Source organism: Varanus komodoensis, unplaced genomic scaffold, assembly GCF_004798865.1.
Source record: "Varanus komodoensis strain SLA01 unplaced genomic scaffold, ASM479886v1 scaffold38, whole genome shotgun sequence".
Classification (NCBI taxonomy): domain Eukaryota; kingdom Metazoa; phylum Chordata; class Lepidosauria; order Squamata; family Varanidae; genus Varanus; species Varanus komodoensis.
This window is the reverse complement of record NW_025335909.1, coordinates 8,989,225-9,015,714: the sequence shown is the minus strand read 5'-3', so window position 1 is coordinate 9,015,714 and position 26,490 is coordinate 8,989,225. Positions and strand designations below refer to the sequence as shown.

At 61.9% G+C, this 26,490-nt stretch overlaps 1 protein-coding gene across 2 annotated transcripts in view; it reads right to left on the bottom strand.

Moving 5' to 3' along the window:
• FAM222A (family with sequence similarity 222 member A) overlaps positions 1-26,490 on the bottom strand; it is a 57,579-nt gene that overhangs the window by 10,101 nt on the left and 20,988 nt on the right. The window contains exons 1-2 of one of the 2 annotated variants that reach the window (XM_044440448.1): positions 18,693-18,704; positions 12,676-12,793 (exon numbers count right to left, since the gene is read on the bottom strand). In XM_044440448.1, the coding sequence (XP_044296383.1) occupies positions 12,676-12,757 (82 nt within the window). In that variant the 5' untranslated portion in view covers positions 12,758-12,793; positions 18,693-18,704. Of the gene's footprint in view, positions 1-12,675; positions 12,796-18,692; positions 18,705-26,490 lie in introns of those variants that run through there. The other variant, XM_044440447.1, reaches the window with a different exon arrangement.

Here is a 26,490-nt window from a genome sequence, read left to right as displayed (position 1 = left end):
GAGACCAACTGAAGCCATGAACGAAGTCCAAGTTCTGAAGTTGTTGTTCTTTACGCAAGTTCGTGTGCACATTAACCTAGAAAAAGCCCGAGTTAATATATAACTTCATCTTTCTGATTAAACTGATCTCCTCTTAGAAATTCTCTAGAAAACTGGGGATGAATTTGGCAGCTGCCAAGCAGAAAGCGCTGCAGCTAACCGTGGCCGGCCGGGCTGTGTGAACGCAGCGTCCTTGGGCCGGTAACCCTTCATGTTGCTCCAGCCCCAACATGGCTCCACGGACAGGTGCATTTACCCTCTCAACTTCATGCCCATTTCACTGAACAGCTAAAGCTCTTCGTAGGGTTGACAAGGACACCTTCTTTCTGTCGACTATTATTTCTGATGCCACAGGAAATTTTCTCTGGAAACTCAGGAGTAGTGGGAATCATGCACCCGCCCCCCCCCCCTCAGCTGCTAACTGCCCCCCTCCTCCCCTCCGTGCCCTTTTTACTGCGTTTGAGAGGAAAGAGTCCAGTGCCCTCACCAGGAGCAGCCTCGTCTTCCCTCCGTGCCCCTCAGCTCGTCCCCTTTCTCAGGCCTTGCTTGCCGCAAGGGCTAAATAATTCAATCAGCTCAGCTCCTGAAGTCCTGTTTTGAATTTTATTGGAATTTTAAACTGATCTGCTTCTTAGCTATTCTATTATTTATTTTATTTGTTAGGCTCCTTTGGGGGGGAGCCTCACAGGAGGGGGGCTGCACACCAACTCTTTCAAGTGAGTGAAGCCATGCCCTCCCTAAGGAGCCCCCGCCCCCGGCAATTCCAGTGCTGGTTTTTATAAGACAACAGGGCACGGATCCGGCACAGACACAGCTGCAGGGACCTGCCCGAGCACATATCCAAAATCCTGCACCTGCACCTGCCTGCATCCAAGAAAACCTGACCAGGTGGTGCTTCAGGTACCTCACCTGATCCTCCCGCTCTACCGCAGGGAGTCAAATGATTTGTGGGCTTCCTTTAAGAGCAGAGACCTTCTCAAGGTGAGGAATTCCATGTAAATAAGGTGAAGCCGGCGTGCTTTTAAAATGTGCACGATAAAAGAGAGGAAGGAGAACGGCACCATGTCTGCATCAAGCCAGAGGTGCCGTGCGTGAAAGGGGACTCCCCAGTCGCTCGGGGCAGGCGCTTGGCATTTACGGGGGCACAGTGGGAGCTGACCCCAACCAAAGCGGAGCACGGAAGAAAATCTGGGTGACAAAAGAACTCGCTGCAGCAGACAAGACTCCGGTGCATCGGGTTTGGAATCCGCGCGCAACAGGGCCGCCTGGCCCACGATCCCGCCCTGCGGACTGGGGCTTGCCGGCCTCGCGGCTGGGGAACCGCCGTGGACGTTCCGCGGCATCCCACAGTCTTGGGAGCCGGCGGCCACCGGGATGGCCCCCAACGGCAGCCGGATTTGGGCCTATTTGTGCCTCCGATGAGGGTGGAGAGCCCGTCCCACGGCGAGCCGGCAGAAACATCCCCTGGCAGGAGAGGGGAGTGGGGAAGCTACTAACTGGGAGCCGCCGGCCCGCCCAGCCTCACAACCGCTCCCAATTAAACTGGCTGCGCCGCAAGACCAGCTCCATCCTGCTCAGGCACACGACGGCGTCCTTCGCCCAGGCCCAGCTGCCAGGGGGCCCAATTAACCCCGATCTGGAGAACTGCACACTTTAAAACTGTGCCAGGAGAACAAGACAGGGTTAATTGCAGGACCCCTGCAAGCGCAGGCCCTTGGGGGGAACGAGCCCCCTCGAAATCCAACTGTCGGCTCGGCTGGCAATTCCTCGCATGGATCTGGTCCCAAGGAGCGCGGCGCCGGGAAGGGAGCCGTGGCGTGTCGTGCGCTGGCAGCCGAGGCTCGGCTCCTTGGACCCGGAAGCGTCTGCAAAGGGGGCGGGGGGGGGAGCCGCCAGTCCACTGCCCCAACGCCACACAGCTCTGAGGCTGGTGCCCGAGTGACGCGCCAGCTCCCTCATGCGCACGCATGCGCACGCACCCCACGAGCCACGCTCCCCAGCAGTCCCGAGTCCCATGCGCTGGGCAGGTTCTCAGGCCAGAGGGCAGCCGGAGGGCAGGAAAGGGCAAGCCAGGCGGCTCGAGGCGCGCACGCCCGCCATCAGAGCAAGCCTGTCTCAACTCCCAGGGCAGCACATGGCTTTCTAAAACCAACACTTTCCGGAGGCTTTTCTGCCCGGCTCTTTCTATCTGCCCCTTCTGAGCACCTTCCAGGCCTCGGAAGACTCAGAAGCACCTTTGTTTTGCTAACCCTAACCCTGCCCTGGAGTTCCCCCCTAAACCCAAAAAACTGGCCTTATTCCCCAGGCAGCACACAGCTTCGTCAAATCGACACTTTCTGGAGCTTTTCCTGCCCGGCTCATTCTCTCTGCCTCTTCTCAGCACCTTCCTCCTCGCCAGCACATACAAGCAGCACGGATGGGGGCCGGGGGGCGCAGGCGGGGGCCGGCAGCTGTCAGAATGCTGGGAGCGGCGCTCTGAGGACGCGCATAAGCCGAACCGAAGGGCCCCGCAGCGTGCCCGCGGCGCTTCCCGGCCTCTCTGTTCTGTCATGGAAGCCGCATCCCTCCTGAATGGTCGCGCATGAATATTTGATTCCCCGGGCGGGAGGCGCCTGGGAGAGGCTCGGGGCCGGGCGCGTGCGCACGAGTGGGGCCGGGGCACGGGAGGGGCACGGCGGGGCTCCCCTGTGCTTGTGCAGGGAATGGCAGGCACGTGGCCACCCCACTGGTAAAAGCGCCCGCCCTCTGAGCGCCAGGCTGGCAGCTGAGGAAGAACTGCGGAGGGCGGGCAGCGAGGCAGTTCCTCCTCCCACCAGCCTCGGATCCAGGGGGTCGTCCCACAGACCCCGAATGGGTGGGCGCTTGGGCCCTTGGTCAGCTGCTGCGGAAAAAGCTGGCTGGGCCGGGGGGGCCAGTGCCCAATCCGTGCCAGGCAGGGCTGGGAGGCGCCCCTGCCCGAAGCGCTGGAGAGGGGCTGCTGGCCTGGCCAGGCAGCTTCCTGGGGGGGGGGGGCAGGGGCCAAGGCACGAGGAGAGCCCCGCCAGCCAGAAGCAAGTGGCCAGACTGACTGCCCCCGTCTCCCCAGTGCCCTTCTCACCCCAGCCATGGAGCAGCTTCTGGGCCGCCCGAGCCGGATGCCCGGCTCAGTTTCAGAAAGGGACTGTGGGGACGAGGCCGGGAGCCCCCCCAGTTTGCAACCAGGCTCCAGACTGGAGCGCCGCGGCACAGGGCGACGCTGGCCACATTTTCCCGCAAGGCTGGCCACAACCCCCGGCCCCCAGTTCATGGCCAGATGCAGGCCCGGAAGCCCCCGGCCCCTGGGGCTCCCCCGGGACAGGCCTACACCGAGCCCCCACCTTGAGCTCCCTGCCAGGGCTGGAGAGGGCAGGGCAGTAAAACCGTTTATGGCCGGGAATACAGGCTTGTAAAAGAGGGAGCCAAATGAGGTCGGGCTCCTCGTTAAACAGCCCCATAAAAAGCCAGAGTCTCTTCCTAATGAGCTCCATTTCCTCGCCTTGGCCTGTGGGTTGGCCACGTGCAGGTGCCGGGGGCTTGCGGGCCCTCCCAGGGACCCTCCCTGGACCTCACTTCCCCGCTGGTGGCACGGCCTGCCCCGGCCTTCTGGGCGTGTCGGACTACAAGGCCCGGGACTACAAGGCCCAGCCACGGCTGGAGAGCGCCAGGCTGAGGAAGGCCGGCCTGGCCCAGCCCAGCCCAGCCCACCCCCCACCTCCAGGACGCCAATGCCCGGAAGGAGCAGGTGCGGCAGCCCGGACCCTGCGGCCGCCGAGGGGGAACGGGCACGTGGGCAGCTCACCAAAGCAAGCCCAGGAGCGGACAAGCAGAGAGCTAGGAGAAAGAGCCCGGCCGACGCGAGGCAAAGCCCCTTTCCTCAAAAGACCCGGGAGCCTGAGCACAGCCCTCGGCGCAGCCGTGCCGTCCGACGCCGATTCCGCGTCCCATGCGCAAGTGGAGCGGGGCCGGGGCACCCACCACGCCCAGGCGTAAAGTAAAAAACCGCGCAGGGAGGCCTGCCCGCGCCCCGCAGCCACCCCACATTCCTCAAGGAGGAGAAGCGGCCTTGAACCCATAAATGGCCACGGGGAGACACCGTGCCACAGGCTCTGTGGCAGCTCCTCCTCTGGGGCAGGAGGGACGGGGGCGCGTCCCCTTCCTCCCGGGAATGGAGGGGCCGGCGGAGCCCCAAGCCCTGTGCATTCCGCACCCTCAGGCCACGGTCGGGCACCCCCGGGGATCCCCCAAAGATCCTTCCTCCCATCTGGAAAGAGACAGTGCGCTTTCCCCCAGAGGGCGAGGCTTGTCAGCACGTCCTTTCCCCCGTTCCCATCCCTCAGCGATGCCCCAAGGTGAGGAGGGCATGCAGCTAAAGCCAGTCAAGCGAAACATGCCGCCGGCATCCCCAGTGGGACAGCGGCCTTTCAGCAGCCACGAGCCCCGAGAGGCAGCGGCGAAGTCCATTTTTGCCGAGAGGACAAAGGACGGCACGGCAAGCGTCTCTGCTGGGACCCCTCCCCTGGGGAAAGCCGGGCCCACAGGGCCACCGGGCGCAGCAGCCAGAGAGCTGCCGCAGATTCCTGCAGGCGACCTCAGAAGCACAGAGGGCCGGCGACCCCCTTCTGCCCCATGCCAGAAAACCGGGGGGAGAGGTTGGCCACGCACCCCGGAAGCCGCCCTCTTCCTGGTTAGGCGCAGAAGTCAGTCAGGCGAGAATGCGGTGTTCACTGCAAGCGTCAAGGTCCTCCTGCTGCTCGGCAGGTTCTGCTAAACACACGGCGCCCATTATCTCTTCCTGCGGAGCAGCACCTTGCAGGAGACGGCCGCCGCGTGCCGGCGAGGAGGGCGCTGCTTCGGCAGCACCAGCGGGTTCCGGGGGGATTTGCAAAGCCTCCGGCACATGCCTTCTCCCCTCCCTTGGCCTTGCGTGATCCGGACAGAGCACGGCACTGCACCAGCCCTCCGAGCCCCGGACTCCCTTCCCCTCCTGCCCCAGACACCCCTGCCTCCGGGCAATTTATCTGACTGTTACCAGTCACTGGGCAACGGCACTCTTGACCTCCTGTCCCGCTCCCCGTGGGGGCACCTCGAGCTGGCCCCTGCCAGAGCAGAAGCCACCAAAGCGGCCCGCCCTTTGAAATACGGTGGGTCCCACGTCAACGGGAACCTCCAGCTCAGCCAAGATTAGAAGGGCACCTCTCCTTTCCTGCCCTGGAGCTCAGTGGGCCACAGGGGGAGAGGGCCCCCCCCGCTGGCATTTAGCCCCCGAAAAGGACGTGGCCGGAGCGTCTGTGGCCCAGGCGCTTTGGCGCAGCCGGCAGCGTGTGGCGCTGAGCAACAGCCGCCGGGTGGCGCGGTTCTACATTCGCCTCCTTTGAAGGGTGTCCCACTACGGTAAGGAGACATGCGCGGGCTTGTGTGCCAAATGCGCTCCTGTGTGTCATTTCTCACACTTAGATCCCACTTGGTATCAGTGAAAGAGCTCAGCAGTTTGCCTGTAAAAAGCTCAAAACCTGTAAAAAGAACCGCTACTTCAGCCACAGGGAAGCAGACAGAAGAGAGATGCAGAACTCCCAGAACACCACGGCCACCTGCAGGCCTGGAAGGGGGTCTATCTGAGGGTTATGCAACCCTCACACCACCCTGCAAGAGCACACAGGCTGCAAATTAACCCTTGACGTGCTGTCACGCAAGCCGGGGAGCCGCCGCCGCTGCCTGCCGAGTCAGCGGCGAATGAGGCGGAGCGGTGCCTGTGCCCGAGCCGCCCTGGGCCAGAGAGGTGGCGCTGCAGCCATGATGGGCAGGGAGCCACATCCGCTGATGCCCGGGAGGAGCACGGAGCCGCGTGCTCCCCCCCCCGCACCCCGTGCGCACCCCGGCCCTGCTGGACTGCGGTGGGAGCAGCCGTCCGTCCGCGGCCCGCGCCAATTTCTGGTCTCTGGCCAGCCGGGTCTCAACACGGTTGCCGCAGCGGCAACAACAAGAGAGACCTCAGAAGGGGCACCGAAGCTCCAGGCCGAGTGGCTGAAAGCCCTTAGCAGATAAGCTGCCGAAATCTTTTCAGGGGACACAAAGGAGCCTGTGTCATGAATGGGAGCTTGAAAAGAGGTTTCTGGAAAATCTTATCAACACTGATGCTCTTGTCCTTTTTCTTCTCCTTTCCCAAGTCCTTCCATGCCCTCCCTGCGTCTCCTGGGCCGGAGCTCCATCTTTCATCTGGGATCCTGGTATCAGGTTCCGCTCAAGGGTGGGAGGAGAGGCTGAGAAAGGGCGCAAGATGCAGGATGAATCGGTTACTCATATCAGGGCGGGGATTGTGTAAGAAAGCGTGTATGCGATGGGGGGAAATTCCTAACACCACACAACATTTCAAAATATAGCAAAAACAAACAACGCACGCTGAAGCACAGCCTGGCAGGAACCAAGCCAGGACGGCCCTGGACTAGCAGATGTGCCGCACAGTGATCCCAGGATTAACCTGGGCAGCAAGGTGGCAAGGAAAGGGGGCTGTTACGGGGCATTCCCAGCCCACATGCGCAGGGTGAGAACCTGCTACCTGAATACCTGCAAGGTGCGGCGGTGGCTGCCGGCTCGGAAAGCGGAGCCGCAGAACCCCCGCAGCCACAGGCCCTGGCAGCGGCTTGGCCTCCCCGGGGGAGTCGCCTGCAGAACCAGACCAGCACAAGCTTGACCCCGACCAGCGACACGGAGGCAGACTAATGCTTCCACCGCTGGAAATCAAGTCCGTCCGTCAGTCCGTCTGTGCAGAGCCCTCCAGCATGTCGCGAGGACATCGCCGCTAATTCCGAACTGCAGGGCTCCCGCGACCCGTCCCGTGCGGACGAGCCCACAGCGCGGGCACCAGTGATGTTCTCGCCACCCCAGTGCGTCCCGGCTGGCACTGTGGGAACCACAAGCTGCGTTTGCTTCACCGGCACGGTTGTTTTTCAGTGCTCCACGCTACGTCAGCTAGAAGGAGCAGGAGTCGGTCTCCCTGCTGCATCCTTTGGGGTTCTGGGGTGGGTGCGCAAGCCCAGCGACATCAGAACCTCGTGCTCCTCCCCTACGTTCTCCGGGCAGCCGCTTCTCACTGCGAAGCGGGCAATGATGTAGCCACACGCTGAGATGGTTCTCTCTACCACGGTTTACATCCATGCGCACCTTGCGCTCTTCTGTTCCAGACTCTCCCTTGCATTCCTGCCTCCCAGCGGCCGGGGCTCCATGCCCCCGGGTCTGACCTTTTACAAGGCAACCCGCAACGCTGTCCCAGCCCCAAAGAGCGGAGCCAGCCACCTCCTCGACCCCTCCTGTGGCGGGTGGACCGTGGCTCTCTTCACAGGTTCCATCAGCCACATCTTCACTCTCTCTGCCTTTGCTGCTCCCAGCCACTGCAGAGAAGCCGTTTCAGAAACTTCAGCTGAGACACCAGCCAAGCCGCTGCCCCAGAAAACACCAGGATGGACAACGCCACAGGATCCAACACCCAGAATCCGGAGTGAAAGCCGGGATCAGCTTCGCAGTGCCCATCCAGGAGGCCTGGCGGGACGCTCCCCCTCTCCTGCCCTGCCCCCCCCCCCACGTATTTAATTAATCGACGCTGTAGGGCATGGAAACAGATGTGTAACGTGGCTCTGGCAGACCACACGATCTCCAGAAAGTGTTGCGTAGGAGCAGAGCGTGAAGAAACAGCTCATGTGTGATTCTCCAACTAAAAGAGGTCAGTGCCCCAAGGAGCTTACAGTCTTAAGAAACCGTAGGCAAATTCACCAAGCACAGGTCTATTCGTGGACGTGGCTGCTGGGGCCCCTGTGTTTTCAGGCAACGTGGGCAAGACTCGGAGGAGGTTCGAGCGCGCCTGCGGAAACGGTGGCTGAAACCGCAGCGGCCGATGGTGACGGGAAGGCTGGGCCACGCGGCTCTTGAGCCGGAGTCGGGTCGGCCAGCCGGGCACGGCGCGCTGGGCATGCCCCCGCCGGGGGGCTCGGAGCAGAAGGCCCCGAGGCAAGCGGGGCGCTCCTTCGGCTGCGACGCGCTGCACTCAGGAAGAAGCTGGCGTGCTGCTCTTCCCCGGGGAGGGTCTCCCAGCGGGCGAGACCCTGCCCCTCCTCAGACGAGGAGCAGGGGGGAGAAACACCGAGCCCACGGGGACAGGAGCAAAGCAGCCCTGGCGGGGCAAGCGTGCGACAGTGAAAGCCGGGCGGGGGGCAAGCACGCTCCCTGGGGCGCCTTCCTCAGACGAAGGGCCAGCGCGAAAAGGCCTCTCCCCCAGGGACCAGGCGCCTCCCGAGGAAGTGAGGGAACCTCTGGCCAGAAGCCGCGCTCCTGGGCATGCGAAGAACGGCGGCTGGGGTGCGCATGGAGCTCTTGGGACGCCGGACAAATTCTGGCCCAGCAACGCGCTCCTCACTATCACACGCAGCCAGGCTCCATGCCAAGGGGCACAGAAGGGGGCTTCGAGGCTGCCCCCGCCCCGCCCCGCCCCATCCACCGTCTGCCCCCCGTTGCTCCTCTCCGCGCCCCGATCCTCCGCACAGCGGCCCTTCTCGTGCCGTGCTTCCATTTTCGGAAAGACCGCAAGCCGTTGTCCGCGGCCGAGCACACTGAAAGCCCAGCGCAAGTCCACACCTGCAAAGCGGCCCCAGCAACACCTGCGGGGGGCCTGACACAGCAGGGGCGTCCCTGGAGGGCCTCCGGGCGCTGCCCCGGCCTCGGCCCCGTCCTCTCTGCCCCCGTCCCCAGGCCACGGGCACCTGCCATGTTCCCCTGCGCCTGGCCAGCAGCCCCTCGCCCCCTCCCAGGCTTCCGGGCCCCTCCTGCTCCCTCGCCTGCCCCCAGCGGCTTCCCCCGTGTGCCGGAGGAAAGGGGGGCTGCGGCAGGGCTGGCACAGGCGGGCGCAAGCACGGGCAGGCCCACCTCCAATGTGAAACTGGTACAAAAATTAATCAGCAGCAGTGGGCAGGGTAATGAGGTTCTGCCACCATGGCCAGCCAGGCCGGCTCATTTACTATTGACAGAAGCGATGCCAGAGGACAAGAAAGGAGGCCCATAAAGATAATTACCGAGATACTCCGGAGCAAATTAAGCAATCAGAGGCGCTTCTAAATTGTGTCAAGTTTTAAGAAGTGCAATCTTTTTCGATTACCCAGGCAAGCATTTAGAGAAGCAACAGAGGAGGAAGACTGCGGACCGACAGGAGGCCGAGTCCGTCTCCCCGACGCTGGCCCAGTGCCGCTTGGGCCGCAGCACCTGGCACCCCCCGCCTGAGCAGGCAGGTTCGTGCGCGCGGGCCCGGTCCACGCATGATGCGCCCGCGTGGCTCGCCAACCCCTGTGGCGCTGGCAGGTGGCGTCCCGATGACTTTGTACCTTTGCAGTCTGCAAAGCATCCACAGGTCTGGTTCACGCAAAACAGCCACCCGCGGTTCCAACAAGCCAGCGTTCACAGCCCAACAACAAACCGCGACGTCTCTTTCTGGGTTATTTGTGGGTGGAGCACAACACGACGCATCAACCCGGCATGCAATAAACCATGGGTTGCCAGTACGTGGGAACTGGGTCACACACACACACACACACACGCACACCAATTTCCCACAGGCAGAACAACAACAAAGGGGGAAATTGCACTTAAAGGAAAACGCATACCGGGCGAAGGAGCAAGGAGAGCGAGAGGCGGCCATTACTCTCCGGAGGGGCAGCCGAGAGGCGGCCTGAGGATCGCGCAAGCGGAGAGGCGGGCGCGACTGCGCAGGGCGGCCAGACCATGTGACCAGGGTCAGGAACAAGCTCGGGGGGAAAGGAAAAGTCGCACCCAGTTAACCTGAAATCTCTTTCAAGGAAAAGGAAGTTCTGCCAGCAGCATCGGTAATGCAACTTAAGTACCTCGACACAAATCCTCTTATGGGCATAGCACAGTGTGCTCCTGCTGGCGTCACGTGGAGCCTGAGCGCCTGCCCAGGAAACCCCACCTCCTCGGGGATCAGCGCCGCCGGGGAGGTGGCACCACCTTGCCCAGTTCGCCAACGCCCCCCCCCCCGAGAGACAGCTGGCCCCAGACCCTGCCCCCTGCCCCTTCTGACCCACGGCTGCAAGGAGGCCGCAGGTCCCTTTTCTGGGGCAGGAGGTGGACAGATCCACACGGGCAGGTGTGCCAGAGGCCACGGGGGCGCCGGACACCCGGCTGCTCTGCATTGTCCAATTAGCCCGCTCATGTCCTAATGGGAAAAGGGGGGCTGATGGGGTGGGGGGAGGGAGCAGTGGGTCTCCCTCCCGTTCAGGAGCTCCCTTCCGTTCCGGTACTCAGAGCAACTCCCCGTGCTCAGAATTCTTGCACTCCAGGCCCCTGATCTGTCAGGGATCGCGCGGCTTGGGAAAGGACAGCTGGTCCCACCCGCACAGTTGGCAGGTACATGGGCAACCAGGAGGCCCGGCAGGGCTGCCTAGAGCAGGCGTGGGCACCTGTGGGAAGACGGCACCTGCCAGGTGCCCTCTGCGGGCTGCACGGGGGGGAGGAAGCAGAGGAGGAGGATTCGGTCTTAAGCCGGAACACGGTGCCAGTGAAGCTTCCTAGTGCTCCGCAGTGGCTACGGAGCATTAAGTGGACAACCCGACCCAGTTTCCCCTCTCCACCGCGTCTGCAAACTGCCGTTTAATTTGCCCAAGAGCAGACATGCTGCGCGAGGCGGGGAGGGCGGGGGCAGCGGGCGCCCAGTGCGGCCACGTCCGAGGCAGGCCACGGGCCAGCAGCATGCGCTCCCGACGCCGGTCCAACGGGCGCACGCCCCCACTGCGTGCCTGCGGCGGGCCGCATTTCAGCAGGAAAATCCCCAGGCTGATGCGGAAGGTTCAGTCCCCCTCATATCCGGGGAAGACCCCACGTTGCCAGTTCACTAGCCAAAAATGCTTTCCGGTCCTCGCCACCTGAGCTCGGGGGAAGGGACCGTCTATGTGGCACAGGCGGATGGGGGAATTTAAGAAAAAAGCCATCCTCTTTAAAACACACATTCATCACTCGAGAATCTTAATGCGCCTTTGCCAGCCGGAGAGGTCAAAGCCGCCCGCCTAAGCCAGGCTCATTAAATATACATTTAATCATAGCTTTGGATTGAGAGACAAAGACCGCAAGAAACAGGTGCTTTGCCGAGTGACCTTTCGGAACCTATTTTAATGTAACTAGTTTACGGCTTATCTGAAAGGCCGCTCAAGAACTGCAGAGCCGAAGCAAAACCCAGCAAAGTAATTATGGGGACCTGAGGAGAAGGCGGGGGGGGGGGGCTGCGAGGGCAGCGATTCCTTGGAAACGAGTGACGGGGGCATCTTCTAATGCGACATCAAAGACGCGGGAGGGCAGGCCGATCTTCCTGCCGAGCAGCCCCTCCAAATTTTAGATTCCATCCAGCACCGCTTTTGCCGTCTCTCTTCTTTGCTAGCAAGACGGGAATCTGCTTCAGCAAGAGAAGAGATCACCCAAGCAAGATGGGGCGAGCCGGTCGGTCCCCCTGCTCCGGAAGGCCAGCCCGGGGGGGCTCTCCATCGTTGGGCCTCCCTCCCCGCCACGCCGGGATCCCTCTTTCAAGCGATGGCACCACATGGACGCGGGGAAGGGCTGCGGGCCTCTCCCCTCCAAGGACGGACGCCACCCACCATTATGGCAAACGGGAATGGCGACCTTCTGGGGGGCACACGGGACCCCCCACCCCATGCGGCACGGCGAGGGGGACAAGCTCCTTGCTCCGAGTGCCTCCATGCAGAAAGGGAAGCTGGGGACCATCTGAGTGGCTGCAAAACCGAAAACCCCGCTACGGGAGAGAGTCAAGACCACGACCCGTCCTGCTGAATCCCGCGCCTCCTCCAACCCATCTCTCTCGGTGCAGCCACGCTGGAGGAGAGTTCCAGGCGAACCGCGCCCACCTTGGGGCCCCGGCCGGCCACCCGGACTCCCTCGGCCAGGCTTCTCACCTGGCCGAAGGGCTTCCCTCCACGTGCACCACGGAGGCCCCATCCTAAGGAGCGCGGTTTGCGCTGACGGGGGAGCAGCCGGCGGCTGTCCGAGCGGGGCCTCCTCGGGGGTGGCACCCGGAAAGCAGAGATCCCTCCCCCCGCCCTCCTTCAGCATCTGGGCAAAGGCAGTCGGAACGCTTCCAGCCACCCTTCCGTCTGTCATCCTTCGCTTCAGGCTCTTGAATGCTCAAAAGGTGCTAATTGCTTTTTATCGCCAAGTGCAGCTCCAGTTCTGCTGACTTGCGGCAGTTCTAACTGCTGCCTTTTTTAAAGGACGGGCTGTTTTAAACCCGCTTCTCAACGCTGCTGCTTCGTGAGCAGTGGAAGCTGCTCTGACTTTTACTGTGTGTGGGGGTGGGGGGGGAGCACTAAACTAAGAATAGCCCTCGTCTTTCCGGCTCTTAGAGAAGAAACCGGCTCCGCTTTATCGGCCCCCTTGCCTCTGTTCCCCCACAGCCTGGAGGAAAGGCCAGCCCCTGCTGTGGGGTGCGCTCTCCCCGCTGCGCCCCCCCCTGCAGAACGGAAGCTTGTCCTCCTGAAGCCCACCCGCCCCGTCAGCCTGAGCAGGAATCGTGGGGACTGGCGGCCTCTGCTCAGTGGCAAGTGGGCGGCAGGGACTCACCCTTGCGCGGCTCCAGGGCCTTGTTCAGGCAGGCCAGGCGCTGGCTCGGCGGGTTCTGGGTCCTCTGCAGGCAGGCCAACATTCTGGTGGTGCCGGCAGGGTTCACGCGGAGTCAACGCTCTGCAGGGATCAGAAAGAAGAATCGTGTGGTCAGACCTGGGACACCGTCCTCTGGATCCAGCAGCAAAGGCGGCCGACCCGAGCGGGATGACGCCGAACGCCCTCCTGGTTTTAAAGAGCGCCATAAACGAAGCTGCGGATAGGACGGGGCTGCACTCGTGCCATGGCTTCCTCAGAGCACCAAAGACGTGATCCTGCTGCCTGAAAATAAACGCCCTTCGATGGCAAACAAAACACAAGTTTCTAGACCTCATGGGGACAAAGATGTGCTTGGGAGAACAACGGCAATGCAGGCTCAGATCTCAAAGCAACCAAGCCACGATGCTGAGTCACGTTTCTAGTGGGCTTCTGCAGCCCTTCCCCGGGGTAGCAAGGCAGGGATAAATTATGCACGGTGGTGAAGATAACATCTCAATAAATTATGTCAAGCAACAGATACTGTGCGAAGCTCCTTAATCCACAGAACTGAGGCAGCCTGTTCTTTCTCGGTGCAGGACCGGGACGGCCGAGGTGCTGAGTGCTGAATGGCCCGCCAGGGATACCCGTGGGCCCACCCAAGGACAGGACCCACGCCACCCCGGGACGGCTTGGTCCATGGCCCCACGGCACTGCCAGAGGCAGAAGGGAAACGGATCGTGTCCCCTCGCAGCGGTTCCCTCTCGCTTGTCAGAGACGCTCTCCAAGCGCCCCCCCCCCACCGACACGAAGGCCGGAGCCCCCCGCAAGGGAGCGGCTCCGGTCCCCCCCGCGGCCAGAACGGAGCACAGAGCCTCCAGGTGGACAAAGTCCAGGCAAGGGGAGGGGAGGGCCACGCCCCCCCCCCGGGCTCCTTCCGAGCTCAGCGCACGGCTTTGCCCTCCAAGTCTTGCAGCGCATGGCGTGCATTCTGCTTCAGCCCCCCGACGCCCTCTCCCCCTGCCCCGGTGGCTTCCGGAAGGGGCTCACCGCTGCAACGGGCCGAGGACTGGAGACACCCAAGGAGCAGGGCTTCCGCTTCCCTCCGGCTCCCATGCTGGAAGTCCCGGGCAGCCGCTTGCCAGGGCAGGCCCACCCCACCTCCCGGGGCCCGCCTGCCGCAGAGAAAGGCCGGGCTCCCCAGGGAAGCGGTGGGCGCACCGGGCCGTGCATGGAGGGGGCCTGCTGCACGCCGAGCCGTCGCTGCCCATCGGGAAAGCACGGCACCCGGCCGCAAGGGGAAGAGCACCCACCGCAGGCTCCGGCCGGGCCTTCCCGCATCTCCCCTGCATCCCCGAGCGGAGGGACCTACGCGGAGTGTCGGCTTCCTGATTCCTGCCTTTTCTGAATAAGCACGCCCACGAATTGGCAGCGATAACTACTTAAAAATGCGGCTCCGTGCCACATGACCGCCTTGATGGTACCCCGGGGCCCGATCCGGAGCCGCTGGCCGTGGTGAGCGCAGTGCCGAGCTGAGCCACGTGCCCCGTGGCCCAGGAAGCCAACGTCCAGGCTGCTGCGGGTGTCAACATCTAACTATTAATAACCCGTAAAACAAGACACTGTGACCTACAGCTGGCCTCGAAAGTCACATTTTTTGCCCCAGACTTATTCTGTGGCACAGAAAAACAGGTTTTCTCAGAATCGTAGAAAGAGAGTCACAGACTGGATTTTAAGAGATCAGGACTGTAGCCTTTAATGTGCTTATATTTTACTGCACCTAGACAGCAATTTAACAGCAAGCTATTTTTTAATGGACATTTAAGATGATGATTTCTGAAAGAAATTAAACGCTGGCTTCAGGACTGAAGTTCTGAGCTTTGGTGCTTTGTTTTTTTCTTAAGTGCATCCGTTTTCCCTGGCCCGAGACTTTCCCAGCGCTTCCCCACCCAGCTGTCCTCCAGGCGAGTGTGACTACAACTCCCATTGTAGCTAGCTGAGAGTCACAGGGCGGGCTCACACATGAGAAGCCCTGGGTGAGGAGGCTCCGCGGTCTACGCTCAGTTTCCACGCTTGCTGCAGCGGCTCCGGTCAACCAGACCCGGGAACAACATTTTACCGGGCCATGATGGAAATGCCATAGAGTCCTCTGGCAAGAGCAGCCACAGAAGGGGCTGCTTCTAGCCTCCAATCTCGACGGCCCCTGGCCCCCTAGCAACAGGCATGTCACGGCTGGCTTTATTCCTATTGGCTGAGTGACGTGCCCGCTGTGGGCCATAGGCAAGGCGGGGGTTTCACTCGCAGGGCCTCCTGGGAGGAGTGGCGAGGCCGGGAGGGGAGGGCGGGGAGCATGGGCTCTGCGTCACCCCAGGACGCTTGTCGTTGTTAGGCCGGCAAACGCTCACGCTCCGTGGAAGCCGCACAGGGCTGCTTGCTGCGCCATGCGAGCCCGGCCACAGTCCAGCACACCGAGGGCGCCAGGGTGGAAGGCTGAAACAGAGGCTCAGCCGGAGGAGGGAGGCCACTGGCCCTCCCAGTGCAGCACCCATCCTCCTGACTGCTGGCCAAAGCTGATGGGGCGTGTGGGCCAAAACCTCTGCTTACCCCTGAGCAGGAGCTTGGGCCGGTATGCTCCAAGAGGAGCGTGTTCATAGTCCCTGAGAATGTGCAGACAAACTCTTCCGTCTGGGCTCAGAGTATGCTCAGCCTTCTATCCCCACGCAGAAGGGCAGGATTTGGGGCATGGGGGCCTCCAAGGTGAGGGCAAGAGCAACTGCCCCAAGCCCTCGCCTTGACACCAACAGAACAGGGCGGGCGAGCAAGCGGCGCTTCCCTCGGCCCCCCGTCCCCTGCTCCCAGGGGCCTCCCTGCACCGCAGCTCCAAGAGGGGGTGGACGGAGAGGATCGGGCCCACTGCCAGCCGGGGGCAGGAGCAGGCCACCCCCACCGTTCTCGCACAAGTTCCGCTCTGGACGCACCAAGTCTCTCCAGGAGTGGCAACGGGGGCAGCGGAAGACGCGGGGAAGCAGCGGCGCCACAAGGAGCGCAGCCTGCCAGCGGGGCAAAGCCCGACAGCGATCCCACCCGTCCCGAGCCATCTGGCATGCGAGGGAAAGCGACAGCATCCGATGGGAGTGCCTGCCCGAGAAGGGAACTGCCGGGGGCCGGAGGCGATGAGGCACGCGCCAGCCCTCCTCGGGAGCCGCCTCGGGGCCGGATGCCGCCGGCCCGCCGGCCCGCGGCTCACAGGGCGAGGGGGAGGCAGCCCTCCGCGCAGCTTCCCCCACCTGCCCCCGGGGATGTTCCCCCATCACTGCTAATAAAGCAGGAGCGTGTTCTCTGTCGCCTTTGGCTGGCGCGATTTAGCCGAGCGTCCTTCCCCGAACGCAGCGGACAGACGCTGGCGGAAGCGGCTCGCCCACATCTCCCGGCTGAAAAATTGGTGTGGACGTGAGGGAATTGCTCACTCCATGCCTCGCCCCCCTCGCGCGCCGAACAGCCTCGTCTCCTGCCTTCCCTCCCAGCCGCAGCACACGGGGACGGGAGACCTCCGGAGAGAAGGCGCTGCGGGAGCAGGCCTGGCACGAGCCGGCAGGCGGCCAGAGGGGCTGCTGGCCAAGGGGTCCCCTGCTCTGCGGAGGGCTTCAGTGGCCCACCTGCTTCCTTCTGGGGGAAAGGAGACCTAGGCTGGCCTGAGAAGCTGCGGCAGCGCCTCCCCCACCCGCGATCCGCCCGGCACTGCGCTCGCCCTCCGGGGGCCTCCTGCAAAGGCCGACCCACCAGAGGCTCAGAGGTTTTTCTGTGGGGGCCCCATCTTTGGAACAACCTCCCTGCCATGTCCATCTGGCATCAAACCCGCCATCCCGCCAAACCAGGGTCATGAGTCACGGCAGCGGCTGGCAGTGCCTGCTTCTGGATGGGCTTGGCTTGCTGCTTCCTCGTCCGGCTGGCGGACTTGGAAAGGAGAGACTCGCCCAGAGGGGGGCTCTTACAGCCAGCAACCAGGCAGGCAAGCCGTTGCTTCCCAGCTGTTCTGGTGCCAGAAAGAACGGGGGCAGCAGCGGGGAGGCACAGAAACAGAAACAGAGCAAGTCAGAAGGGGCCTCAAGGGCCATCCAGTCTGACCCCGGCTCCAGCTGGCTCCACCATGCGCGTGTCTAGCCTATCCTTGGACACCCGCACCGACGGGGCCTCAATCGCGTGGAAGCCCATGCCATGCCCTCGGGGTCCCAACTGTCAGGAAGTGCTTCCCGGCATCTAAATGGAACTGCACCTGCCATGTGCCTTTGGGGCTGGTTCCGAATGCAGCCCGCCGTGGGGCGCCCCACTGAATCCTGCGACTGAGGCACGCACACTCGGCACCTTCGCAGGAAGCCCCGCCGGGTCTGCATGAACACCCAGGGACAAGGGGGCCGAATGACACTGGCGGCATTAGCACCCTGCGAAATAATTTTTACAATGTGATTGAAAAGTAAGAAGAATTCGTGGGTGAGAATACGGTACGGACGGAAGACTTAAGACACAGAAAACCAAATATGCCATTGTGCTCACGCAGAACCCGCTCGCGTGCACAAGAGGAGAAATTATGCCGATCGGAAAACTTCCTTCCTTGCATTTATCCTATTTTCATGCAAATGATCAAGGGAGCCATTCTTCCCGACACCCCGGGCCCCTGCAGCACCCCCTGCCCCCGCCCCCCATGCTCTCCTCCGAGCGGGCCGTGCCGACACAGACCCGGCGCAAGAGCAGTGCCGGCCCCTTTCTGCGGGAAGCCCCTCGGTGGCCCCTTTCAAAACCCTACCCAAAGATCCCCTTCCAGAGGGCCACAGAGCTCAGCGAAACATGGCGCTCTCTCGAGGGAAAGGTGGGCAAGAGAAGAGTTATTTGATTCCGAACAGGTGCCCCAGCTGCCAATGGGTGCTCTCCTCTTCGTAATGAAGTATTCATGAATAAAAGCCCTTTTCACTATTTTTCTTAAGATGCTAATTTCACAACAAGAGTTCGTTACCATGTAATTATCGCAATCTCCTCTTTCCCCATCTGCACCAGCCTCTCCTCTCTCCAAAAAAGGAAAGACAATCACACAACCACCTTTTCATCACTGACTATTTTACTTTCTGCAAAGGTACCTTGAAAGAAGCGATTTTCCCCTGAAAGGCACTTTTATTCTGTTTCAAAACCAATTTTCTCCTATTACTGCCTTTAAGAAAAGAAGAGAGACACAGAGAAAGCAGCGTTCGTTACGTACCCCTTGCTAATGCAACTTGCGGTAAAAAGCAGCAGTATCCATTTCCCAGCTTTGATTTCTGGCATTTTTAAAATATGCTATTGCAATCAGCCGGAAATTATGTTGCTGGGGGGAAACGCACGCACGCACGCCTGCGCAGGAATGGAGTGGGAATTCTCTGGGGTCAGGGCTGGCTCCCCACTCTGCTGCCCCACGGCAAGCGCAGAGCCGCACCGCACGAGCGCCAAGGGGAAGCCAGCAAAACCGCTGGGCACGAAGAGAGGCAGAGCTGTGAGCGGGGCCCCCGTTTGCCCTGTTCATGGGCCTCCTGGGGTGCCTCCGGATTCTGGGATGGCTCGCCGGTCCCTTTCAGGGCTGCTCAGAGCAGAACCTGGGCCCAGCCGCTCCCACAAGCTGCGGGCCCCCGGTTCTGGCGCTGGCATTTGCAGGGCGAAAGGCAGAGCGCAGCGGCCGCTGTGGGGTGTGGGTCCGGGGGGCGAGGAGATGCTAGCCCCCAGACCCAAGGGCAGGGGTGCCCCCGTCTGCAGCAGGCCAGGGCTCGGGCCCTGCCGCAATCCCTCTTCGCATCACCTCCCTCGCAAGGTGACGGCATGGCTCCAGCCCCGTCATAAGCCCTGGCCCATCTGCCATCCGCCGAGCGCTCGGGCGCCGACCAACAGGTACGCCCCACCTGCCCCTCCGGCATGAGAGCGCGGCAGTGGGGGCGTCCCCCGCCAGGCTTCTCCTGCCTGGCCCTCCGCATCCATCTTCCCACCTCATCCGGGTGGGGGGCTGCTCCCCTCCCCTCCCCTCCCCAGTGACCCAGTTTGAGTGCCTGTGGGGTGTCCTGCCACCAGCACAAGCTGGGAGGGAAACCAACGAGCGCCGGGGGACCTCTGGGGGCAGAAAACTCTCCGCACGAGAACGTCTCGCTTTCCTCGCAGAAGCAGCTGCTGAGCTTGGGAGGACATGAAATCAAAGGATCAGAGAACAGCAGGGCTGGAGCTGCTGGATCCGACCGGGGCCCCTCGGTGCCAGCCCGCCAGCAGGACACGAGCGTGAGGGCTGCCTGCTGTCCACCCCCAGAACTGCATGCTCAGAGGTGCCCTTGCTCGGTATGCGGAAGATCCCCAGGCTGCGCGCCAAGCAAGCTGCTGCTCAGCCTCCCCTCCGGGGGCTGCATATCATCTGCATAACCTAATTCAGACCTATCTAGGCTGAGAGACTGCCAGAGTAGAATAACCAGCATTTATTTCACTTTCGTGGAAAGCGCCCGTTAATATATCCTGCCCCCCTGGGAGAAAACCGCTCCCATGGCATGGAACTCCGTGCAGGAAAAGCCCACCCGGGGACCCCACCGGAGTGGGGTCCACTAAGCTGAGCTTGATTGCCACGTGGAAGGGGAGCTGGGGAGGCCCAGAGCACAGGGGAGGGAGGCCAACCCCCCCTCTCCAGCCCCCTTCCCCCATCAGTCCCCCCACATGCTAACTAATTTGGGAAGGGAACGTTGAGGCTGGGGCCCTGGAAGAGTCGGGGTGCAGCCCCGGCACAGCTCCTCCAAAAGCGACCTCGGCCGAGGACGGCCATCCCGCACCTGGCGGGGCTCCAGGCGCTCGGCTCGGGGGCTGCCCCCTCTGAAGGTCAGTGCTGCCGACACCTGGGGGGCCAGCGCCAGCTCAACCCCCCCCCCCCCCAAGCCTCTTCCGTGTCTGTTTTCCATATATGATAATATGAGAGATTCAACATCCAACACTCTGCAGACTTTAAAAATAGCAGCCCTTCTAACATTCACTGCGGAGCGACGGCCTCGTCTGCAAGCCCCCATTTCACAGCTTTCTCCCCACTGCCTGCTAATTCTGAAAGCCTATCGTTAAAATCAGGGCTATTTATAAGCCCAAGGTCTTTGTGACTTTAATAATATTTAAAAAAAAAACAAAACGCCCGTCTTAACACGCCAATGATAGAACTCTTTGGCACCCTCCCTGACATCAGTGGGCAGATAAGCGGGGCCTTATCTCTGGCGAGAGGCTGCACGAAGGTCCCTCTGGCGAGATCAAGCGGCGTGCAGCTGCCGATATCGGCTTTTGCATAGCCGGGCTGAGAGATAAAAGGAAACTGGGACGAGGCGGCGCAGGATGGAGGGAACGCGCAACCCGGAGAGCCCGCAGCGGACGCGCCTGCGGCAGATGGCACCGCGCGAGGGGGCGCAGGCCCGGCCCGCGTGCGTCCCGACCGGGGCGAGCGTCGATCGCCAGCCGCCCAGGTATCACCGAGCCCTAAGAGGAGCTACCCCCACCCCAAAGAGAGCGGGCATGAGCACGCAGCCCCCTCTGCCCGCCCTGCTGCACGGCCCGGCAGAAAGGAGGCCCGCCGGCATCTTCTGCCCCTGCGGGTCCTGCGGCTCCGGCATGATGCAAGCCCACCCCACTGCCTCGCGGGGGGCTGCCCCTCTTCTCCCAGCTCCGCCTTCCTGGGAACATCTGCGGCGCTGCTCCGCAGGGGCCCCCATCACCCCGCCTCTCCCCCACGCCTCTCCGGCGGCACCGTGTCCCACCGCCCCGTCCCCTGCTCTGGGCACAGAGCCCCAGGCCAAAAGGCAGAAGCTGCCCCGGCCTCCCCTCTGGCCAGCAGGTGCGCGGCCTTCTTGGCGGCGGCACCCAGCCTCCGGGCCCGCTGCTCCCCAGCGCAGTTTGGAAGGCAGGGGATGGGGCTGCTTCCGAGGCCTCCTGGCAATGCATTTGGGTGCCTGGCTTCTTTCTGGCCTGCAATGAATTGTTTTGCTACTGTAAGCGGAGTTGTTTTAAGAGAGGATTTTAAATGGGACTCACAATATTTGTATGTGAACTGCTTTGGGAGCTTACTGAGTTCAATGGCATACAAATACCATAAACAAACAAACAAACAAACGACATGTAAACCTGGCAGAACAACTCTGGACGGGCCAACCGGGCGCTGGAGGCTGCGTGTTCACTGCGATTTCTCCATGAGCTGAAGAGCCCCCCTTGTGCCGCCCCGGGACCACCCTGCTTCTGGGGCCCACGCCTTGTCCCCCGCTTGGCGGCAGACGGCACCCGAGAAGCCCGAGAAGAACAACGGGGTTGTTCGGGTGCTCGTGGGCCCCGTCTGGACCTCGCGCTGCTGCCGGCGTTTGCTGCGTTTATGGACGTGCGCTTTTCGGGTACCATCTCAGTGTGAAAAGCATCATTGCAAAACAAGCGCCAAATTATTGTCTGTGGCAGGAACCGGGGGGGGGGGGGCTCCTGTCCTGAGAAGCAGTGTAGAAATATGTTGAATAATAAAGAACAGATAAAGCAGGCCTCTCCGGGGAGACACTGAAAGCACTCCCTGCCAGCGCCTCAGTCGCTGCTCCAGCTGCAAACCACACGGGTCGCCCTCGTTCAGCTGGCAACTGATGGCCCCCCAGCTCTTTATGGCCCCCCAGCCCTCAGCATCCTCGCTGCACCTCAAGGCCCAATCATCCTGGGGCGGATCCTGCTTTCTGCCCAGCGACCCAAGAGCTTTGGAGATCCAGCACCGCATGAGACTGGCGTCCTCGACCCCAAGAGCTCGAAAGAGGATACAAATGCACTCTGCGCATGGCCAGGGGCACTCTTTCTTCATGTGCTGCCCAGCTGGGCATAATTAGAAGGGTGGGGGGAGTACCCCCCCACCCAGCTGCTCTGCTGGAAACGACCGACTAATTTACGCGCAACCTTGAAAAGCAAAAAGAGCAGCGAGTCAATTAGCAAAGCTGACAGTTTTGGAGGTGGAATGAGTTAATCTGGGGAAAGGTCACCCCTCGGTAAATTATGGGAAATATAAAACGAAACCCAAAACGGGAAAGTTCAGCAGCACCTTGCCAAAGGCTTGCAATAAACCAGGCGGGCGGCTCTGCGAGGGGCGCCGGTGACCTTCCTCCCGCCCGCGCTCACTCGCAAAGGTCCCCGATCCGTTCTGCGGGAGGCGGCCTGGGCCACCCCCCCGCACAAGCCCCGAGCCGGTGGGGAGAGCGCGCGGCTCGCACCCTGTTAATAATTAAATGTTAATCTAAAAAGCAATTTTAGCTGCGGTCCTGAAGATGGTGGTTCGAGATTATATTAGCATGGACGAGTCAAGGGTAATTTTCCTCTAGCCTCCCGTGTGATCTTTAAAAGCCCGACAATCTTAAAAGGACACGGGTGCTGCTGATTACAAGCGGGGGCCAAAGCCCGGGCGAGGGTGGCCCCCCCCCAGGTAACATCCAGTCTGGCCTGGGGCTGAAAATAAAAACGCAGGGTGAAAACCGAGCCCCTGCCGCAACCGGGGGGCCTGGCGAGTCGCTGCACTCCGGTTTGCCAGGATGTCTCCCCCCTCGGCTCCATGGCAACTTCTCGAGCGGCTGGCACTCGGTGCTCTTGCCCGTCCCTGCGCCCTCCGGGAAGACCCCCGCCCCGCCCCCCCCAGCTCTGCCCCTTCCCTGCAGAGACCTCGGCCTCCCGGACCAGGCCTGCCCCCACACTGCCCCTCCTTCAGCCCCCCCCCACCCCTCTTCCTATAGGAACCGCTTGGTGCGGTCCTCCAAGGAGACTCCTTAGCTCAGTACTGTCTATCTCAGCCTTCCCCACTCCAGTGCCCTCCTGATGAGAGAGATCACAACTCCCATCAGCCCCAGGCAGCCTGCCCCAGGGGCAGCGATGGCTGGAGGTGTGGGCCAAGGCACCTGGAGGGCACTGCGTTGAGGAAGGAAGGGGTGCACCATGCTAGAAGCTACGCGGGGCCTGAGTCGGGGCGGCTGGGGACAGACGCTGGGCTGCTCCGCAGGCCCTGAACCACCACCCGCCTCCGCTCGCTGCTGCCCCCCAGCTCCCCCCGCGCCCCCAGCAGCAGCGTCCCACCCCGCCGTGCTCCGGCGCGCCTCCCCCGCCCCCTCCGCGGCCAGCTTTGCGGCTCCCTTCAACACCTCCGGGGCTGCGTCCCCCTCCCCGGGATACTCAACAACGGTGCAACTGCCGGCGGGGGGTGCGAGGGCAAAGGCAGGATTCTCCCTGCGGCCGGCCGGGGGGCCTCGGCGGCGGGGGCTCTGCCCAGCCCTCCCTCCCCAGGCTGTGCGCTCCCACAGCGGCCGGCACGGGCTTCCTGTTTATGCCGTATTGGCATGTTTAAAAAACTGTCTTAAATCGGCTCCCCTGGGAAAGGCAGTCTATAAATATTGGAAGCGAGTCGGGAAAGAGTCCGAGCGAGGTGCACAGTCCACAGCAAGCAAGGCGGTGCGCTAGCGGCTGGAGCATTAAACGCAGGAGACTCCCCATATTTATTTTTCCGGGCGGGGGCACAGGAGGACACCTCCTTCCCCAAACTGCTATTGAAAGGCCAAAAGCAAAGGGAAGAGACTGTCAGAAGGGTTTTGAAGACACGGAGACGGCAGGTGGGATGGAAGGCAAGCCCAGCCAAAACAGACTTTGCCCCGAGATGCCACAAGAATGTGGCTGGTGCACAGACGAGGCATTAGTGGTTCCCGTAAGCAAAGACGGCATGCAATAAAAAGCACGGAGTCAGGCTTATGAGAATAGTTTCCCATACAGAGTTTCTAGTCCTCATGGTGTATACAAAAAAAGAACCCCCAGGGTCTAGTTTCAGTGCTCTGTGACATCACCAGCTCCGTGTTCCTTTTCAGAAGGGACACACATGTCTTTTTATGCGGGAGCTGTCTCAAGTCCCGTGCCGAGTTATGCTCCGGTTTTCTGCAAGCAGAAAAAGTCATGTTATCTTGCTCAGCTTGCACAAAGTTTTGTTTCTCTTCAGCCTGGGAAGGGATAAGGAACAATGCTGAGTAAGAAAGTCTCAATCACGCCCCCAGAATGAAAAGTCCAGCTATTGTGGCTTCTACAGTTGCAACAGGTCTTATCAAGCTCTTTTGCAATCTTGAGGGCCAGAAGCATGCTTTTCCTTTAAGAAAGATAAATCCACTGCAATTCCAAGGACAGTGGAAATGCAAATAATAAATTCTGTTCTTTGCAAAGAACCAAGGCAGCCAAAACGGCCCCTCTGCTCACGTTCACCTTTCCTGCCCATCCAACTCATTCCTTCAGCTGCAAGTAAAAAAAAATGCTGACAATGAGCAGCACTAAGCAATAAAAACCAGAACCTGCACATTTATCTAGTTTGCATATATTTATCCTAGGTGCCCCCTTCAGCTCTGATCTTTACTGGCACACACGCCAAGCTAAAATAAAGAACTGGAGGTATAAAATTAGCTACCGGTGGCCCACACAGCTCGTGAGGCGGCTGGGTCAAAAAAGGGGGAAAGAAAGGGAAAGGCCTGCCAGACGGGGGCTTCGGCGTCCCCAGCCGAGACGCAGACTCCCCTTTCCACCGCGCTCTGCACAGCCGGACCGTCCATGGACCAGGCCATGCCTCGATCCTGACCGGCCACCAAGACCGCCTCCCAAAGGCCTCGGCATGAAAAACCCGCCACACGCCTACGAACGAGGATGTGCGAAGCTGGCACGATTCCCCTGGCACAGGCACACCCGGACCCCAGCGCCAGCTTGGGGAAGCTTGAAGATACGAAACTGCCGAGCACCCTAAGGCTGAGGAGGGGTCCCCCAAACAGCCCACCCAGGACAGGACAGGCTCGGGGCTGCAAGACCTCGAGGGGCTGGGGCCTGCCTGTCGTGGGCAGAGCGCAGGAACCGGGGCGTGCGAACCGAGCCAGGAGCCCTCCCCAGGCCTCCATGCGGCCGCATACGGCGAACACCGTGGCCCCGGGCATCGCCTGCCCGGGTTCCAGGCTGTTTTTGTGGGGGGGGAGTGGAAGAGCGGCAAGAGGATGGGGGCAGGACTAGCCGCCCGGCCACCACGGCAGCCCCTCCACTGGCCGGGAGGGAGGCACCCCCTGCCCGGGCTAGGGGGCTCTTCCGGCTCCCCGGGGCCACAGCAGGTCAGCAAAGCTGCCCCAAGGCTTCCGGCCACGGGTTCAAGCATCCGGCCTGGAGCCCCGCGCACGGTCAGGCAGGTGCTCTGGCATATTTTGCACAGATTGCAGCTCCCAGTCTGGCTTGGCCATCGGGGATTTGGGCTTTCCGGGACTGCCTGTGTCCCAGGTGCAGAACGCTCCCCGTGTGCACGAGCATTTTGGATTCTGCAGTGGGAGGCGAGGCAGGGCAGCGGGGAGACGGCGTCTGCTCCCAGGCACGGCGACAGACACCAGAGAGCGATCTGAGCTGTAGAAAAACAACGTCCCACTCGCCTGGCAAGGAGCCAGTGGGGGAAAGTTGCTGATTTGCAAGGAACCCAGGCAGATGTCTGCCGGAAAATTACAAATGGAATTGTAAATTACGCCACTGTCAGACGCCGATTGATTGGGCACAGCCTCTTCCAGAAGCACCGCTTGGCTCTTTTGAAGCATCCCTGGAGGCGATTCCAGGCGGTGGGACCTGAGGCCGCCCTGAGACGAATGGGGGCTGTGGGAATGCAGCCGCTTCTGGGGAGAAGGCCCAGCGGTGCAGGGCTCCTCGCCCGCCCGCCCGCTGGCAGGGCTTTCAGCCCCCTACCAAGCAGGCAGGCCGCAGCAAGGTCCCGGGCCAGAACTGGTGTGAAACCAGTTTCAGTCTGCCAGCTCCCCCAGCTAGCCATGTTCCTCCCCGGACTGCCCCAGAGGTCGCAAGTCCACCAGCACAAGCGGTTCCCTGAGCGGCTTCCAAACCTAAGAACTAAGATCCGCCCTTGCCTGCAAGCTTGCCATATGAGACGCAGCACAAAAGGAAAAGCGACGGGGTCCGGGAGAGAGGAGGAAAAACGCAGTTCAGGCACAACATTTCTGGCATGACGCATCATCATTCCCAATGTATCTTGGCAGGGGAAACCAGCTGCTTTTAAATGCCGTTCTGGCTTGCTCTGAGGAAGCGGCAGCCAGTGTGGTGAGAGCCCCCCGCCCGGGGAGCTGCTTCAGGCCAGCCCTGCAGGAGACGGCTTGGCGTGCTGCGGGCGACCACGCGCGGCTGCCCGCCTGTGGTGCGCCAGCGCATTGCCCCCGGTGCCCCACCCCGCGGCGTCAGACACACCTCGAGCGAGAGCACATTGCGGGCCACGCGCGCAAGAGAACCGGCAGGCCGAGGGAGGTCGGGGGGCCGGCTTGGCTCCCTCTCGCTGCCCGGAGGGACTCCGGAGGGCCCTCGCTTCCCGAGCCCCTGCCTGGGTCCGCAGCACCGCTCCAGCGATCCTCAGGAGTGGCCACGCACCGTGGCTCGCACCGTCCCGGGAGAGGAGAGGCAGCGCCGAACCGAGTCGGCGGCCAGAATCCGATCAAGGCGGGCGGGCGGGCGGGCGAAGGTCGCCCTTCTCGAGCACAGACGGAGAGGCTCCTAAAACAGCTGCTCCTGCTTGCCGGTGATGCGGGTCTCCAGGGAGCGAGGCTGAGGAAACTTCCGGGAACTTTTGATGTCAGCGTGCCATGAAGCAATGGGGCCCCTGGGGCCACGAAGGGTCTTTTGCTCACTGCCTGCGCTGCTCAGGAGGCGCCCAGACGGAGAAGCCAACGAGTGCCGAAGCAACTGCAGGCGTCCAGAAAGGTCCAAAGAGACCCCCCCCCCCCC